At 39.2% G+C, this 15,260-nt stretch overlaps 1 protein-coding gene across 3 annotated transcripts in view; it reads left to right on the forward strand.

The window, feature by feature from the left end:
• The window catches only part of Trpc4 (transient receptor potential cation channel subfamily C member 4), a 161,476-nt gene that overhangs the window by 52,652 nt on the left and 93,564 nt on the right, over positions 1-15,260 (forward strand). For all 3 annotated transcript variants that reach the window (XM_076932362.1, XM_076932364.1, XM_076932363.1), the window contains exon 3: positions 11,551-12,069. In XM_076932362.1, coding sequence (XP_076788477.1) covers positions 11,551-12,069 — 519 coding nt within the window. The remainder of the gene's footprint in view (positions 1-11,550; positions 12,070-15,260) is intronic.

Below are 15,260 nucleotides of genomic sequence, written 5' to 3' on the forward strand. Positions count from 1 at the left end.
TTTATTTTCTGGGCTTGAATTTCAGGCTATCAACCAGAGATCTGACATTATATTGATAATTTGGCCTGTGTTAGTGAGTTGCTATTTCCCCCTTATAGCCTTTGAGGCATGCATATGTGCATGTGTATTCATGAGCACGCATGTGTGTATTTGTATTCACAGTGAGTTTTTTGGTATATGTTCAGGTCAGTACATGTATGTGGGTTTCCACGCAGTTCACCCATATGTATAGAAGCAATATTTCATCCTTGAATACCATTCCTCAGTTACCTTCCTCTTTGTTTTCTGAGACAGAGTCTTTGATTGGCCTGGTGTTCTGTAACTAGGAGAGGCTGGCTAGTCAGTGAGTCCCATGAATGTACTTCTCTCTTCCTCCCCTATTTTGAGGTTACAAGTATGTATCACCATGCTTTTTTTTTATTGTGGGTTCTAAGGACAAGTGTGCTATCCCACCAATCCTCTTGAAGCTTTGAATACTGTTTCTTATTTGCATTTTTACCCTCCTGCCTCATAACAAGTTTCTCTTGTGCCTCATGAAGAGATTCTCTGACAGTGTTCTAAGTTTCTAAATGCCTGTTGTGCTTGAGTATCCATTTCTTTCTACAGTAAAAATAATTTCCTACCCTGACCTTATTTAATTCCTTGAGCCTTTTGTGATTGTCTCAACACTCTCTTCTGGCCTAAGTGCCTTGGTCATATCTGAAATTCTAGGATTTTCTGTTGTTTTATTAATATTCTTCCCACACTGGTTTTTGAAGGCTATGGTTTGTCTGAAGTCAGAGTCTGTCTTACAAGCATCTGTCACTCATTAGGACTGTTCTTTATCGTCACTTCCAGGTCACTTGGTTCATCTTTTCTAAATCTGTAAATGATTTCACCCCTGCTCCTCCTTCCTTCTAGAATTAACATCCCAATGCATTGTGATTCTGCTTGCCTGTGGCATCACATGTCCCATGGTTCATCAGTAACACCTCCCATCTGCACTCAGGTTTCCCCTCATGCCTTGCTGTAGTTGTATGTCACTCTTTCATGGTGCTTGAGGGAACGGTGGGACTTTAACAGGTTGGACCAGTGTGAGGTGCTATGTCATGGATAGTACACCAGAAGATTAACGTGCCTCCAAGACTACCATGATATGCTCCACAGACCCAGTCATCCAGGATATCTGCCATGAACAGAATCCTCTCATCCTGAACCCAAATCAACTGTTTGTCTTTTTAAGTTGCTCATCACAAGTACTTGATACAGTAATGGATGGTTGACTGATACACTCCTTTTGTAATATTATCTGGAAAAATTCCAGTCTCTGCAACTCTGTCTTATAACCGGGAATCCAGAGAGGGCTGAAGAAAGGCATGCAGCCATCCGGACTAGTTTCATTCTAAAGGCATGCTGATTCACTTTGAGTGAGTACATGTGACTCCCACTTGTCTTCATGCTTAATTCTTTGCCTTCTTTCCCCAGACATGTAGCAAGTCCACAGGACATGTTTGCTACTCCCTGAAGTAATACCTCTTGTTTTTTCTTGTGCTAATAGATTTGATCATAAGGGAAAGTCCACCCACTCATTTAGCCTATCTTCCTCAGCATTCTGCATTCCACACTGTACAATCGCCTGTTCCACTGTCTGTGTTCTCCGTACCCTTTACAGCTCCTCGCTCATCTTCTCAAAGTCTAAAATTTGAAATGTCAGCAAGTTCAAATCTCTAACTACTATTTTCTTCCTGCACTCACTTCTAGCTTGTAAAATGACATTCAGGCTCATGGCTTTAAATACTGCTTGTATGCTGATAACTGTCAAATATTGAGGTCCACATTCTTATGCTATTTCAAGTTCAACTTGAAAAGACTGTATCTTGAACTCTCTTGTGTCTCCAAACTCTTTCTCTGAGAATGTTCTCAAGGATTTGCCTCTTGCTCTGCTCAGGTCTGGATGTTCAGTCACCCTTGGCCTCTCTGTGTGGGATTTCATCTTATGTCTATAATGTTCCACTAACAAATCACAACGGCTTAGATACCTACCCAGTATTATCTACGTTGAGGACTGTCCTCTTCCTCCTTAGTGGATCCTCCATTCCTTTAGCTCAATGCACATGCCAGAGTGGTTCTGCATGTTGTCCCTCCACTCAAAATGTCTCATTACCCTTTTCATGTTGCTATGACATAACAGCCACAGTTTCTGAAAATGAGTCAAATTGCATGCCTATCATCTACTTTCATCTAATATTGCCATCTACACTCTTCTACAACCAACTGTTTTCTCTTCAATTGCCCAAAGCTCCAGGCATGCCCAGGTATTATAGTCTTTATGCCCATTGTCCCATCTTCCAAGAGTGCTCGGCCGTTAGTCACACAGGCATCACTTGACCCTCCCATACCTCATTGTCACAGCCTCATTTCCCTTTGCTTTAATCCAGAGAGCTTTAATCCAATCTCTGTTCTATGTTTCCTTTCTTCTTACTCTACTGTGGCTTTCTTGGAGAACTCTATAGTTCTTCCGTTTTTAATAGATCCATCATCTTGTTTACTTAGGGACCATGTCTTTATTATTTCTCTGAATGAAGACAAAGACATTATCTGCTGTGCACACTGCTATATTCCTGGAAGCTGGCAAAATGAGTGGCAGAAGCTCCAGCTGCACCAAGCAGCTATTGAATGGCTAGAAACATAGACTTTCACGTTACACCACCCACAGTTCATGCCCGGAGAACAGCTAGCGCTGTGCAGAGAATTGAGGGGACATTGGCTTTATTGATTCTCAGCAGGAACACAGCTAAAGAGTGGAATGGACGCATGCCACCTGGGGAGACTAAGAGAGGGCTACCATAGAGATGATAGTGATAGTGAAGATGTCAATCACAATGATGATACCAGATTATGCTTTGTGAAGTATTACATATAGAATGCTTTTATGTCTACCTTTGATTGATTTTACTCCTTAAGAGAATCTCAGTCAAGACTATATTCAGTTTTTTTCTGATGAGAAAAACTAAAGAACAGGTGTTGTCCTTCAATAACATTCTGAATACTGCAATTACTGTAACAATATCTATACCAACACTGTAGAAAAATTGTCTAGCCCAAGAAAAATTGTCATGGACGCCCAAGGACCAGGGAGTTCCAAAAAGGAGATGGCAAAACATTATCAAGATAAATTGAAAGTCAAATAATGGGCCAGAGTTAGCATATAACTACTGACAATTCCTAGGAAATTATATTTAAACTCTGCTGGTTAACATCTTCTAAAGAACATTTAATAGATTTTTCTTCACTATAACTTATAGTATCTATACATACAGAGAATGTTCAGTGATCACCAATTGGAAAATATACATAGCAGTTCACAGCAAAGATCTTCATGCCCTGCATCAATAGCTTAAAATTTTAGTAACAGAAATCCCTCTAAACCTTGACATATGTGCTTATGAAACTGCCCGCCAGAAAATGGCTGTTCTACCTTGCAGATGAATGAAGTACTATAATTGGGACTGTGTTTATGTGAGGAGAAGCAAATTAATCTGGAGAAACCGAACAAGACAGTTCTCTGCTCTTCCTCCAAACAGTCCCAAGGTTGTCATACACCCTGCCTTCTGTTTGGTGATTTTATAAAGATCAACAGAGCTTCACCTTTCACCTATCACAACCCTGTGGGAATAAACTTTGAGAAGTCTTTGATAAATGTTTCTCTGAATCTTAATCTATAGTGAGAAAGATCTGGAATAAATGTGTGCATTAGAGAATGGGAGAGCAGAAATAGAAAGGTATTAACTGGCTTTGTTATTTTTCATGTAGCTAAAAGTGGTTGAGGCAGAATTTAATGTGGGTCATTTTATCTTGGTGGCTGTCATGGTTGCCTTAGCCAGAAGAGACATAGTCTCAGGGCTGGAGACATGACTCATAGGTTAAAAGCGCTTGCTGCACTTCCAAGGGACCTGAGTTTGGTTTCTGGCATCCATGCAGAGCATGTGTGCGCATGCACACACACACACACACACACACACACACACACACACACACGCTCTTTAATAAAAAATACATTTTTAAAAAGAAATGTATAGTATATTGAATAATTTAAAGTTGGGATGCATGCATTTATGGACATGGACATGGCACTTAATTTCACTAAGACTTGCCATTCTTATTTGTATAAAACAAAACATTTAACTAAAAAAAATAATAATCCTGAAGATTGACCAAGGTAGGACACAAGTTCTCAGCACAGGCCATAGAGCATGGTGTTTCCTATGTGTTAGCTGTTACTTAGGGCATTATTATCAGACTCCAGGCACATTTACATGATGTCAGTCAACTAGGTGAGATGTGTTTGTCCATAACCCATTTCATGCGATGCAAGTATTTCTATCTCTACAGTCTGCCATCAAAGGTCTCACAATGTTGTATTTCCCATGTGCCCCCTGAACTTCTCAAAGTCAGTGGCATTTCTATTTGTCAGTATATTTCATTTGAAGCAGGACTTTCTGTAGGCTTACACAAAGCCATATGTTTAATGTAGCTTAAAACAAATGTATTAATGATTAATAATTAAAATCATTTGCAAAGCTGACAGTGGACATGGATATGTCATTAATGTTGGGTGTATTACGTCTTTGGGAGGTTCACAGAGCTTTGTAAGAGCCTTTAAGGAGACAAGGAAATGGAATTCACATAGTATGTGTTACTATTTTCACCAGCTTCTTCAAGTGCTTGTTCATCTCCTCTCATGGATAATTGACAGTACCTCTCCTCTCACCCGCCCACATTAGAGGAAAGAAAAGGCAGCTTAAACACAGCCAACCTTTACCATGCTTATCACTGCAGTGAGGATGCTTGGACTATGTACGAATGTTTGATACATTTGGTTAAAGAGGAAGGAGAAAGAAAAATCAACAAGGAAATGAGTGATGGAATTTGATGTTAACATGCCAGGTTCCCCTGATGAGTGAGTCTTTGCTCACCAAGTGAGATTCTGTGGTATAGCAGGGTCAGACAAGGTACATGTCTGGTATAGTGTAGACAATGCAGAATATCTCTGCTTTTCTCAAATGTTTATGTTTGAAAAATATCGATGTGATCTCCAAATTTCTATCATGGCTAAGAGTAACACAGACTGCTTTTGCTATCCATGGGAGACTGGATTCTCCTAGCATACGCAACCTCTGGGATGCTCCAGTTCTTTATATAAAAGGGCACAGTGTCTGCATGTTAATTATGGATTATCTATGATGCCCAATGAAATGCAAATGATCCATAATTAGAATTTTTACATATGGGGAAAGAATAACAAATAAAAGTTTGTACATACTTAATGCAGATACATTTTACAAGACATTTTATTTATGATTTTTATGTGTATAAATGTTTTGCCTTCATATGTCTGGACACATGTGCATTCAGGATACACACAGGCTAGAAGAGGGTATCAGAATCCCTAAGACTGGGGTTACAAATGACTATGAACTACCACATGGATGCTGGGATCCCAGATCCTCTGCAAGAACAGTAAGTGCTCTTAACTCTGAGCCATCTCTTTATCCCCAGTAGAAACATTATTAAAGAACTTTTGATGTGTGCTTTGTTGAATCTGGATGTAGAACTTGCAGTTAAGTAAGGTCATGTGTGGAGAAGTATGGAGAAATATTGTCACCATGCCCTGCTTGTGTGAAGTGTTTTCTGGAGTGAAAAGTGTGGTTCTCAGAATTCACAAAAGTAGCAGGTAACCCTCCTGCAAGGTTACAGAAACTACCATTCTGTAACTGTTGTACCTTGTCTCTATGGTGTTTCAAATTTGGCAACATGGTAGGAGCATGGTACATTTTGCTATTGTTATAATTTTCCTTTGTATAACTGTCAGTGAGAAATATCCTGGCATTTTGTTTTCGATGCTTTGATTTTCTCCTGTAAGGGAGATATTTAGAAGCAGCAATGTGTCTCTTGCCTGGCACACGAATTTCTTTTCAAATCATTGCTGCTCTGGGTAGTGGGGATAGTAAGTATGTTCCCTGTGTTGCACATGTCCTTTACTGTTGTTTATTAGTTCATTTTCTGAGTTCATACTTGGTATTTTTCAACATTACATGCAAGAACTGAATAATAAAATATTCAGGTTTCAATTCTGTGTTTACATTTTTGCTGAGAGAGTTCTCCTTAACCTCAGAGCCACATAACTATTTATTTTTCTATAATTATGTTGCCTTTTGGTTTTAATATTTAAATATTTACTTCATATAAAATTTACTGTTATAAACTGAGTGAGAGGACTAATTTTGTTTGGGTGGAAAATTGCTTAAGTGTCACTTAATAAACGATCTGCTTATCCACAAGACTACAAACGCCACTATTCACATGCAAAGGTATTATATATAATCCTCAGGGATCATTCTAAAATAGCTGTTCAGAAAATTCATATTTTTGTTATATTCTTGAAGTGGAGTCGACAATAATTTTTATTCTTAGATAATTTCTCCATATTATTAATATTATTATTAATGATCATTAATAATAATGATCATTATTTCATCAACTTCTAGTATTAAAAGATTCCAACAAAATGCTATGAAATACATATATTTATATAGAACTTGACATAATGATTTTATGATTTCCTCCATATTTCATAGATTAGAAATGTTTATATTTTCTTCAGTTCTATTGTTTAAACTCATTGCCCTAGTTAGGGTTTTAATGCTGTGAACAGACACCATAACCAAGGCAAGTCTTAGAAAGGACAACATATATTTGGGGCTGGCTTACAGGTTCAGAGTTTCAGGACATTATCACCAAGGTGGGAAAATGGCAGCATCTAGGCAGGCATGGTGCTGGAGGAGCTGAGAGTTCTACATCTTCATCTGAAGGTTTCTAGCAGAATACTGACTTTCAGACAGCTAGGATGAGGCTCTTAAAGCTTACACCCACAGGGACACACCTACTTCAACAAGGCCACACTTCCTAATAGTGCCTATCCCTGGACTAAGCATATACAAACCATCATCATTAATTTTTCATTACTTTTTGAGGATTTTGTGCAATGTGTTTTGGTCATATTTAATCCCTTCTCTCACCTCTCCCCACGTCCACTTTGCCATTCATACAACTCTGTGCCTTAAAACCTAACCAGATAAATTTCTGCTGCTCAGATGTTCCTACAGATGTTGCCTTCCACTGAGTGGTGGTCTGCTCACCACAGGTAGACTCTAGAAAGAACTAAGTCTCCCCTTTTCAACACTTAACAACTGCTAATAGCTGTAGCATATAGTTTTAAGACCTATCCATGTTAAATCCTGCTCCACCGTCATTGGCGGTCTCTGTTCCTAGCTAAGTGCATAGCCCAAGCCCAAGATCTCCTGTTTCTCCTGGCCAAAGCCACAAACGCCGGCTCTGCCTCTCCAGAGTTACAAGATGGCTCTCTTGGTCCCCTCAGCCAGCTGTGGGCTCACTCTCGCCAGCCCATGCTCCACAAAAGTTACCTCTCCCCTGGAGCTCGATCCTTTGCCCAGTCTTCCTGTTCGAAAGCCTGGTTGAATTCTGCCCCAGCTATGTTCTTTCCCTCCGGCCTACCTGAATCGCTGCGAATGAAAAACACCAGACAATCTTAGTTTAAAATCAACAGATGACACAACCATTGGGTGCAGAATCTATCGTCCTAAACTCATCAACTATTCTATATTGGAAATCTTCCGGTGGCAGAAGCCGCCACCAGGTCTAACAGTTCCCAGACAACATCTTGTCTGTTCTTGCTCCCACCTCTCAGTAAAAAAGACCTGTTTCTTCCTCCCACGTTCTGCTTCCTCATTCGGACCAGAAGGCCCTCCTCCTCCTTTTCGCCCAGCAATTGGCTTCTTCTTGTCTTTATTAGCCAATCAATTAATTAGGGGGAAATTCCCCTAAATCTCCATAGCTAGGGGTGGGATTTGGTTCTCACTTTTCTTTGCACTGAGATCAGGGCTTGCATGGCATGAGCATGCTGTCACAGCCACTTCGAGATCAAGTGTACCTTGCTGTGACCTGCAGACACTGGTTCCTGGATTCACACACCACCTTTCCCTCATCAGTCTTTCTACCTCCTCTTCCTCAATTATCTCTGCACTCTGAGTAGATGTAATGGGATATGCATGTCCCATTAAAGGCTGAGCATTCTGCTGCATCTGGTTTTCTGCGCAATGGCCAGTCATTGACTTCTCTGTTAGCTACCATCTACTGACAATAGATTTTCCCCATATTCGGATATCATTCCAGACAGTACGGTTTTACTTTTTCTACTGGATTTTAATTTTCTTTAGCTCACACGCATCACTGTTAAATATTTTATCATTACTGTAATTTCCATTCTAAAAGCTCTCTATGTAATCTATTCTGTTTTACATACCGACTTTTACTATATGAATGTTGTATGGGACCTTGTGTGTCTAATACAGTGTGTGGTAACTTTACCAAATACAGGAGCATGATACAGTGTATGGTAACTTTACCAAGTGCAGGACCATGTAAGCCATCCAAGGCAGACTTTCTAATTTCCTTCTGAAAATGTAGTTTTGGCATGTACAATTATTCAGGTTTTGGGGGCAGTGGACACTGAACAAAGAAAGCTTCAGTCAACACACTCAACAGGCCCCACCCCTGGGCCATTTGTGATTTTTTTTGTAGTGAGAATATTCAAAGTTGTCCCTTTGTTTCTCGTGTATTCTGCAACACTGGTGATTGTAATGCACTGGTTTTAATGCCTTGGATCTTAGTAGGCATCTAAGACAGTGTGATTGTTTTAGCACACCAGAGGTCTGGGCTATCTTCTATAGTCCAATCATTGCTTAGAACAGGGACCGTCCTTGATGTTTATGTTTTATTTAACATTTGCTTTCTCTTTAAGTTTCTTTTACTTACATGATACATTTGCCAAATATTTCCCTTTATGAAGAAAAATGCCATGTGTGTTTGCACCCTTGTGTGTGTGTGTTGTATATGTTACAGCCGACTTTTTCCACTTGATGTTTCTAATAATCATAAAGATAGAACATTCTCTCTTTAAGTAATTATAACCTCTTTGTTTCAAAAATTAAATATAATAATTTTCTTTCCTGAAAGTCCAATTTCTCAGTTCTTCACTAAATGACCAATGATCAACTCTTTGCAATAAAAGTCCACTGTTGACTCTTCTGATTTTAATTCAATGGGACTTAAGGCATTTTTATTGTTTATGTTTTGATGAAATCCACATCCACTCCCCATCCCCCCACCTAATTACTATTACACCAAGCGCTTCTATCTGCCAACTGTTTAAACCCACTGAATGCTGACCATGTGCAAACAGTTCAACTTAGAATATGATAGATAAAAAAATAAAAAACATATATTAACTAGGAGGAGATATATTTTAATTTTTCTAGCTCCTAAATGACATATTATAAACATTTAAATATTCTCTGTTACCATTTCAACATGCCTTGTTCAGAGTAGTGTTCTCTGCATTAGGCTCCACAGGCAGCCTAAGATTTTGTGAGCTCACGTCATACAGATGTTAAAGATAGGTACATTGAGAACTGTAGGCATGTAAAGGTGGTTCCTTCACTCTCAGCTTCCTGATCATATGTCAGATCAAACTGTTATTACATTTAAAGTTTCAAGCCCAGTCATCTTTGCTTCATGGACTAACTGTGGCCATGTTGGTAAATTCTTCGCCTTACCCTGAGACCCGAGAGTTGTGTTGCTGTGTGTTAGCAACCTGCATACTGCTTACTGTTTTGGAGCAGTAAGTTATCCCTGAGATTGTATAGTTGAATTTGATTGGATAAGAGTGTAACCTAAGCAATCCCTCTTTCCATCTATTCATCCATCCAAGTATTCATTCATCCATTCATCCATTCATCCATTCATCCATTCATCCATTCATCCATTCATCCATCCATCCATCTAACCATCCACCCATTCATTGATTCATCCATATAAATGCCACTTATTCTTGACTAAATAGCTCATATAGAAATATGCCTTTGTATCATTGGGTGTATGTGTACATTTTCAAATTCTAAATAGCATCTATTAATTGGATTTTAAAGTAAACTTTAAATGATTTGAATTAGAAAGTCAAAGAAATCTGCATGTATGAGAGAGAAAACATTTATAAACCGAGTTTTTAACAAGTGCTATTGTATTACACTGATAGATTATACTGTGAACAAAATGAAGCCTCAGAACCCAGCTAGTTTTGATTAAACTACTTGAGAAGTATCTGTTTTATGAAACTTCTGGGTTTTGTATGCTGCAGTATGTAGAAGACTCTTGGATCATGGAAACTTCATGTTATTAGGCAAACTATTCTACATGAGATGGACTTAGGAACCTATTCACATGTTTATGTCCAACTAAGAAAACATCCATATTAGAATATGGCTACTAGTGGGGTAAGGCTATGCACGCCATTAATTCCAGAACTCTGGAGGCAGAGGAAGGCGAACTCTGTGAGTTCAAGGCCAGCCTGTTTTATATAGTTAGTTCCAGGACATCCAGAACTACATAGTGAGATCAGGTCTTGAAAACAAAGAAACAAACAAATGTATACTATTTTTAACATTTCTAATACACAAAATAATACTATGTGCACATTTTTTCTGTCAGTGTAATATATTCTAAGAAATTCTGAATAAAAAGGGACAAAGACTCTTTGATTGGATAGCTGTCACGTTATGATAAATTTCACTCCTAAAATTGTTTATTTCATTACTAGTGTAAAAAGTACAGATTCTAATAACAGGTATTTATAAATTTGGGTAAAGTAGCACACTGTGGATTTTTAAAATTGTATGCTTCAGATTGGAGACAAGTGGCTTCACCATGAAGTACATGGATGACGTCTGAGAACAGCTGTTGACACATAAGGGAAAAGAGTCTCCATGTATGCAGATAACTGCATGGCTATATGATATTAAAATAACTCCATTAGAAACATCTTTATCTTTACAGTAAGACTTAGGAAAACATTCAAAGTCATTATGAGTATTTGCCTGCAGGTATGTATGTCTACCATGTATGTATCATGTTCACAGTGGCCAGAGAAAGGCACCAGATGCCCCAGAACTGGAGTTATAGACAGTTGTGAGCCATCATGTTGATGCTGGTAACCGAAGACAGGTCCTCTGCAAGATGAGCCAGTGTTCTAACTACTGGGCAATCTCTCTAGCCCTGAGATCTTGGTGTTAAAAACAACTTCTTCAATGTTTATTTATTGATTATCAAGCCAGTATCTATAGAAAAGAAAAGACTATCTGTTGAAAAATAACAGGAGTAAGGAAAGCTTTTCCTCTAGATCTCCCATGGCCATCCATTTTAAGATTTCAGAAAAAAGTCACAGTTCATTTTCCAAGGAGGATATTTTACTATATTGGAGTTAAATTTTCTTGAAATTTTCTTTCATGGGAAGGGGGTGTGGAGAAGTCTCTCCTGCAAGGAAACATGACAAATGATTTATGACCCTTGCTCAGCACTGCTGTCCTGTGCTGTTTGAAATTCAAAAGCTTCACGAAATGAATGTACGCCCACACCTCTGCTTTCTTTTCTTTTCAGGTGCCTCCCATTCTCCTTGATAAACAGTTCTCCGAATTCACTCCAGACATCACCCCGATCATCTTGGCTGCACATACAAATAATTATGAGATAATCAAACTTTTGGTCCAGAAAGGTGTCTCGGTGCCCAGACCCCATGAGGTCCGCTGTAACTGTGTTGAGTGTGTCTCCAGCTCAGATGTGGACAGCCTCAGGCACTCACGGTCCAGGCTCAACATCTACAAGGCACTGGCCAGCCCTTCGCTCATTGCCCTGTCAAGTGAAGACCCTTTCCTCACAGCCTTTCAGTTAAGCTGGGAGCTACAAGAACTGAGCAAGGTGGAGAACGAATTCAAGTCGGAGTATGAGGAGCTGTCTAGACAGTGCAAACAATTTGCTAAGGACCTCCTAGATCAGACACGGAGTTCCAGAGAGCTGGAAATCATTCTTAATTACCGTGATGACAATAGCCTGATCGAAGAACAGAGTGGAAATGATCTTGCGAGGCTAAAATTAGCCATTAAGTACCGTCAAAAAGAGGTAAGTGTTGCCAGACACAATCCATCAATGAGATAGAATCACATCACTGACAAGCCAGTGCTACTCAGAATTAGTGTGACATTTAACAGCACTTTTATTCTCTTGTAAGGAGGTGGCATTTAATGTTGGCAGGATTCATAATTATCTCCACATTGAAGAATAGTGATCAGTGGTTCAATAATTTGAAGTTGCTTTTGGCATCTGCATGAAAGCATGTACAGTCACTTGTAATAAAATGGAAACCCAACAAATTTGGATTCCCTAGACTAGGTGGAGAATTTTGACGCTACCACTTATAACTCTTGTCAGCCTAGATGTTAAACTCTAGAGGGTCACACACGGAGATTCTTGAGTTTTCTCATTTACTTAATAAAATGGATTTTATAATGTTCATATATATAACATGTTCCTTACAAATTTATAAGAAGAGTAACACCTGTGGGTGGGTGTAAGGACAATTAATTATAAGCTATTATACTTGAATGCATTATTAAGAACTAACACAAGAAGAGTCTTCTGTTAACAGTAATGAGTCTATTGGTGCTTTCTTATGTTTGCTCACCTTCTTGATCTGTCAGGAATAGAGGCTAAAGAATTAGTTGTGGGAAATAGCTTTTCCATGAAATTTTGGTAGATTTTGATGTTTTCAGTGAAAAAACCTAAACAGCTCACATCTGTACCTAAGCTACTCACATCTATACGTACAGCACCAGTCTCTACTTAGGCCACTCACATCTGTATCTAGACAACTCACATCTGTACCTAGACAACTCACATCTGTACTTAGGCCACTCAATCTGTATCTAGACAACTCACATCTGTACCTAGACAACTCACATCTGTACTTATGCCACTCACATCTATATCTAGACGATTCACATCTGTACCTAGACAACTTATGTATGTACCTAGGCCACTCACATCTGTACCTAGGCCACTCACATCTGTACCTAGGCCACTCACATCTGTATCTAGACCACTCACATCTGTACCTAGACAACTCATGTATGTACCTAGGCCACTCACATCTGTATCTAGACAACTCACATCTGTACTTAGACCACTCACATATGTACTTACGCCACTCACATCTGTACCTAGGCCACTCACATCTGTACTTTGCCACTCACATCTGTATCTAGGCCACCACTCACGTCTGTACCTAGGCCACTCATATCTGTATCAGTCACAATATCTGTTTACATCCAGTTCTGAGAGATTTTTTTTTTTTTTTGGTCATTCAGGTGTTTGTTTTAACCTCCATAAAATATTTGTTCTCTTCCACTCTTGAAAGAAAATAATTGCCTATTCCTAACCAAGATGTAAGAAAACTACATAATATGAAAAGGAAGAAAAGAGACTAATCAATTTTACTTTATTTTTATTAAAAATCTCTTTTTTATTTTATGTGTATGACTGTTTGCCTGAATGTGTGTGTGTGTGTCATATGTCTTCAGTGCCTGTAGAATCCAGAAGGGGGAAATCAGATCCCTCAGAACTGGAGTTACAGATGGTTGTGAGTGGCCATGTGGATGCTGAGAACCAAAGACTCTACAGGAGGAGCCAGTGCTCTTAACTGCTGAGCAATCTATCTAACCCTGAGATGACGCAGTTTTAAAATGCTCCCTTGCTTTTATACTGAGTATTGCCTGTTCTGTATCAGCCCTGTCGCTTTTCTATTGTTACGTATTATCTTTCCAATTCAGAATACCTGAACTCGATTCTTAGGTTTTGACTATTGTGTGGTTCTCATGGCACCTGAGACAAACTGAAGTCTTCCTCTGAGAGGGACTGGAACAACAGTTCTGTGCACTTCCTCAGACTCTGAAGCCACACTGGGTTTGTGCTGACTCGAGCCTTGGGGTCCTAATGTTTAAGAATCAAGAAGCCATGTTTAAAAGAAATTACAACAATTTTAATAAGCAGTAGACAGCATGATGGGACTCCATGTGACAATGTTGGATCTATGTAGCGGGATCCAAGAAATCACACCATACTACAGGTCTCACATGGGAGATTTATTCAGAAAAGGAGGAGGGGATACAAAGGCTGCCTCTGGGTGAAGGAATTAAAAAAAAGAAGAAGAAGAGGGGAGGAATAGAGCCCCTTATTGGATATAGCACATGCGTAGGAGGACACGCAACACCACCAACAGTGGGAATGTGTCCCCTCTCTGCAGCTAGTGATGACTTGTCCTGCTGTTGCCAGGACCCTAGGGCTGGCCATAGAGGTGCCTGATTGCTAATAGACAGAATTCAGATTTGGGGGCAGGATTAAAAGATCTCTTGTTTGCGCGGCATCTCTGCATCTCGATCGTCTTTCTTTGGTTCTCTTCAGGGTTGAGGCATTTACAGGACTGGTTAATGATTGTCAAGGTCTCCTGTGCAGCGCTGATTTTTCTCTTTACACCGTGATTGTAATAAAATCACTAAGATGTTCAAACCGCAAAACAAAAAATAAGAGAGGCAGTCTGCCAAGTTCAAGTGTTCATCTTAGCAGCTCTGAATCAAGTAGTTTTTACTTATTTTTAATTTATTATTATATTTTACATTGATCTTGCACCTTCAATTTTAACTTTACTCTCAGTCACAGAGACTTTTTGAAAGCCCCGCAACAAACTTCTGATAAATTGCTTTTCAGTGTCCTCCTGACAGAATGCCTTTAGTAAGACTTAATCCTTTAAGCTACTAAATTCTTGTTTAAAAGAAAAAAAACCTCAAGTCAATTATTTTAGTGTGAATTTCTTACATATGCATATGTTTGGGCATGTTGGCTTACAAAAGAGCTTCATGCAGCTGAATCATTCTTTCATTTCTCTGGCTTTAAGACTTTGACTATGTTTCATGTAACAAACTCCAGGCAGAGCTCAGGTCATACGTTCCTGCTTGGTGACACGCTCAGCCAGCCCTCCATACACCTTCTAGACAATTCTGAGAGACAGTGAACAAACTGAATCATTAAAATTATTTATCCCCCTTAATACCCGTTTCTTTATCTCAGTTCTTTGTCTACTTCACGATTTTACAAAGTGAGCTTGCCTTCAAAGTCTGGGGAACAAAAGTCAACATTTTACATCCCTTGTTTGTTATGTCAACGTGAAAACAGCAGTGGAAGGAAAGGCGTCTGATCAGTCCCCAAAACCTTTCAAGATGCCTGTTATTCTGCTAATATGCAGCTGTGATCTTGGAGGT

The sequence above is a fragment of the Arvicanthis niloticus genome, chromosome 4 (assembly GCF_011762505.2).
Source record: "Arvicanthis niloticus isolate mArvNil1 chromosome 4, mArvNil1.pat.X, whole genome shotgun sequence".
Classification (NCBI taxonomy): domain Eukaryota; kingdom Metazoa; phylum Chordata; class Mammalia; order Rodentia; family Muridae; genus Arvicanthis; species Arvicanthis niloticus.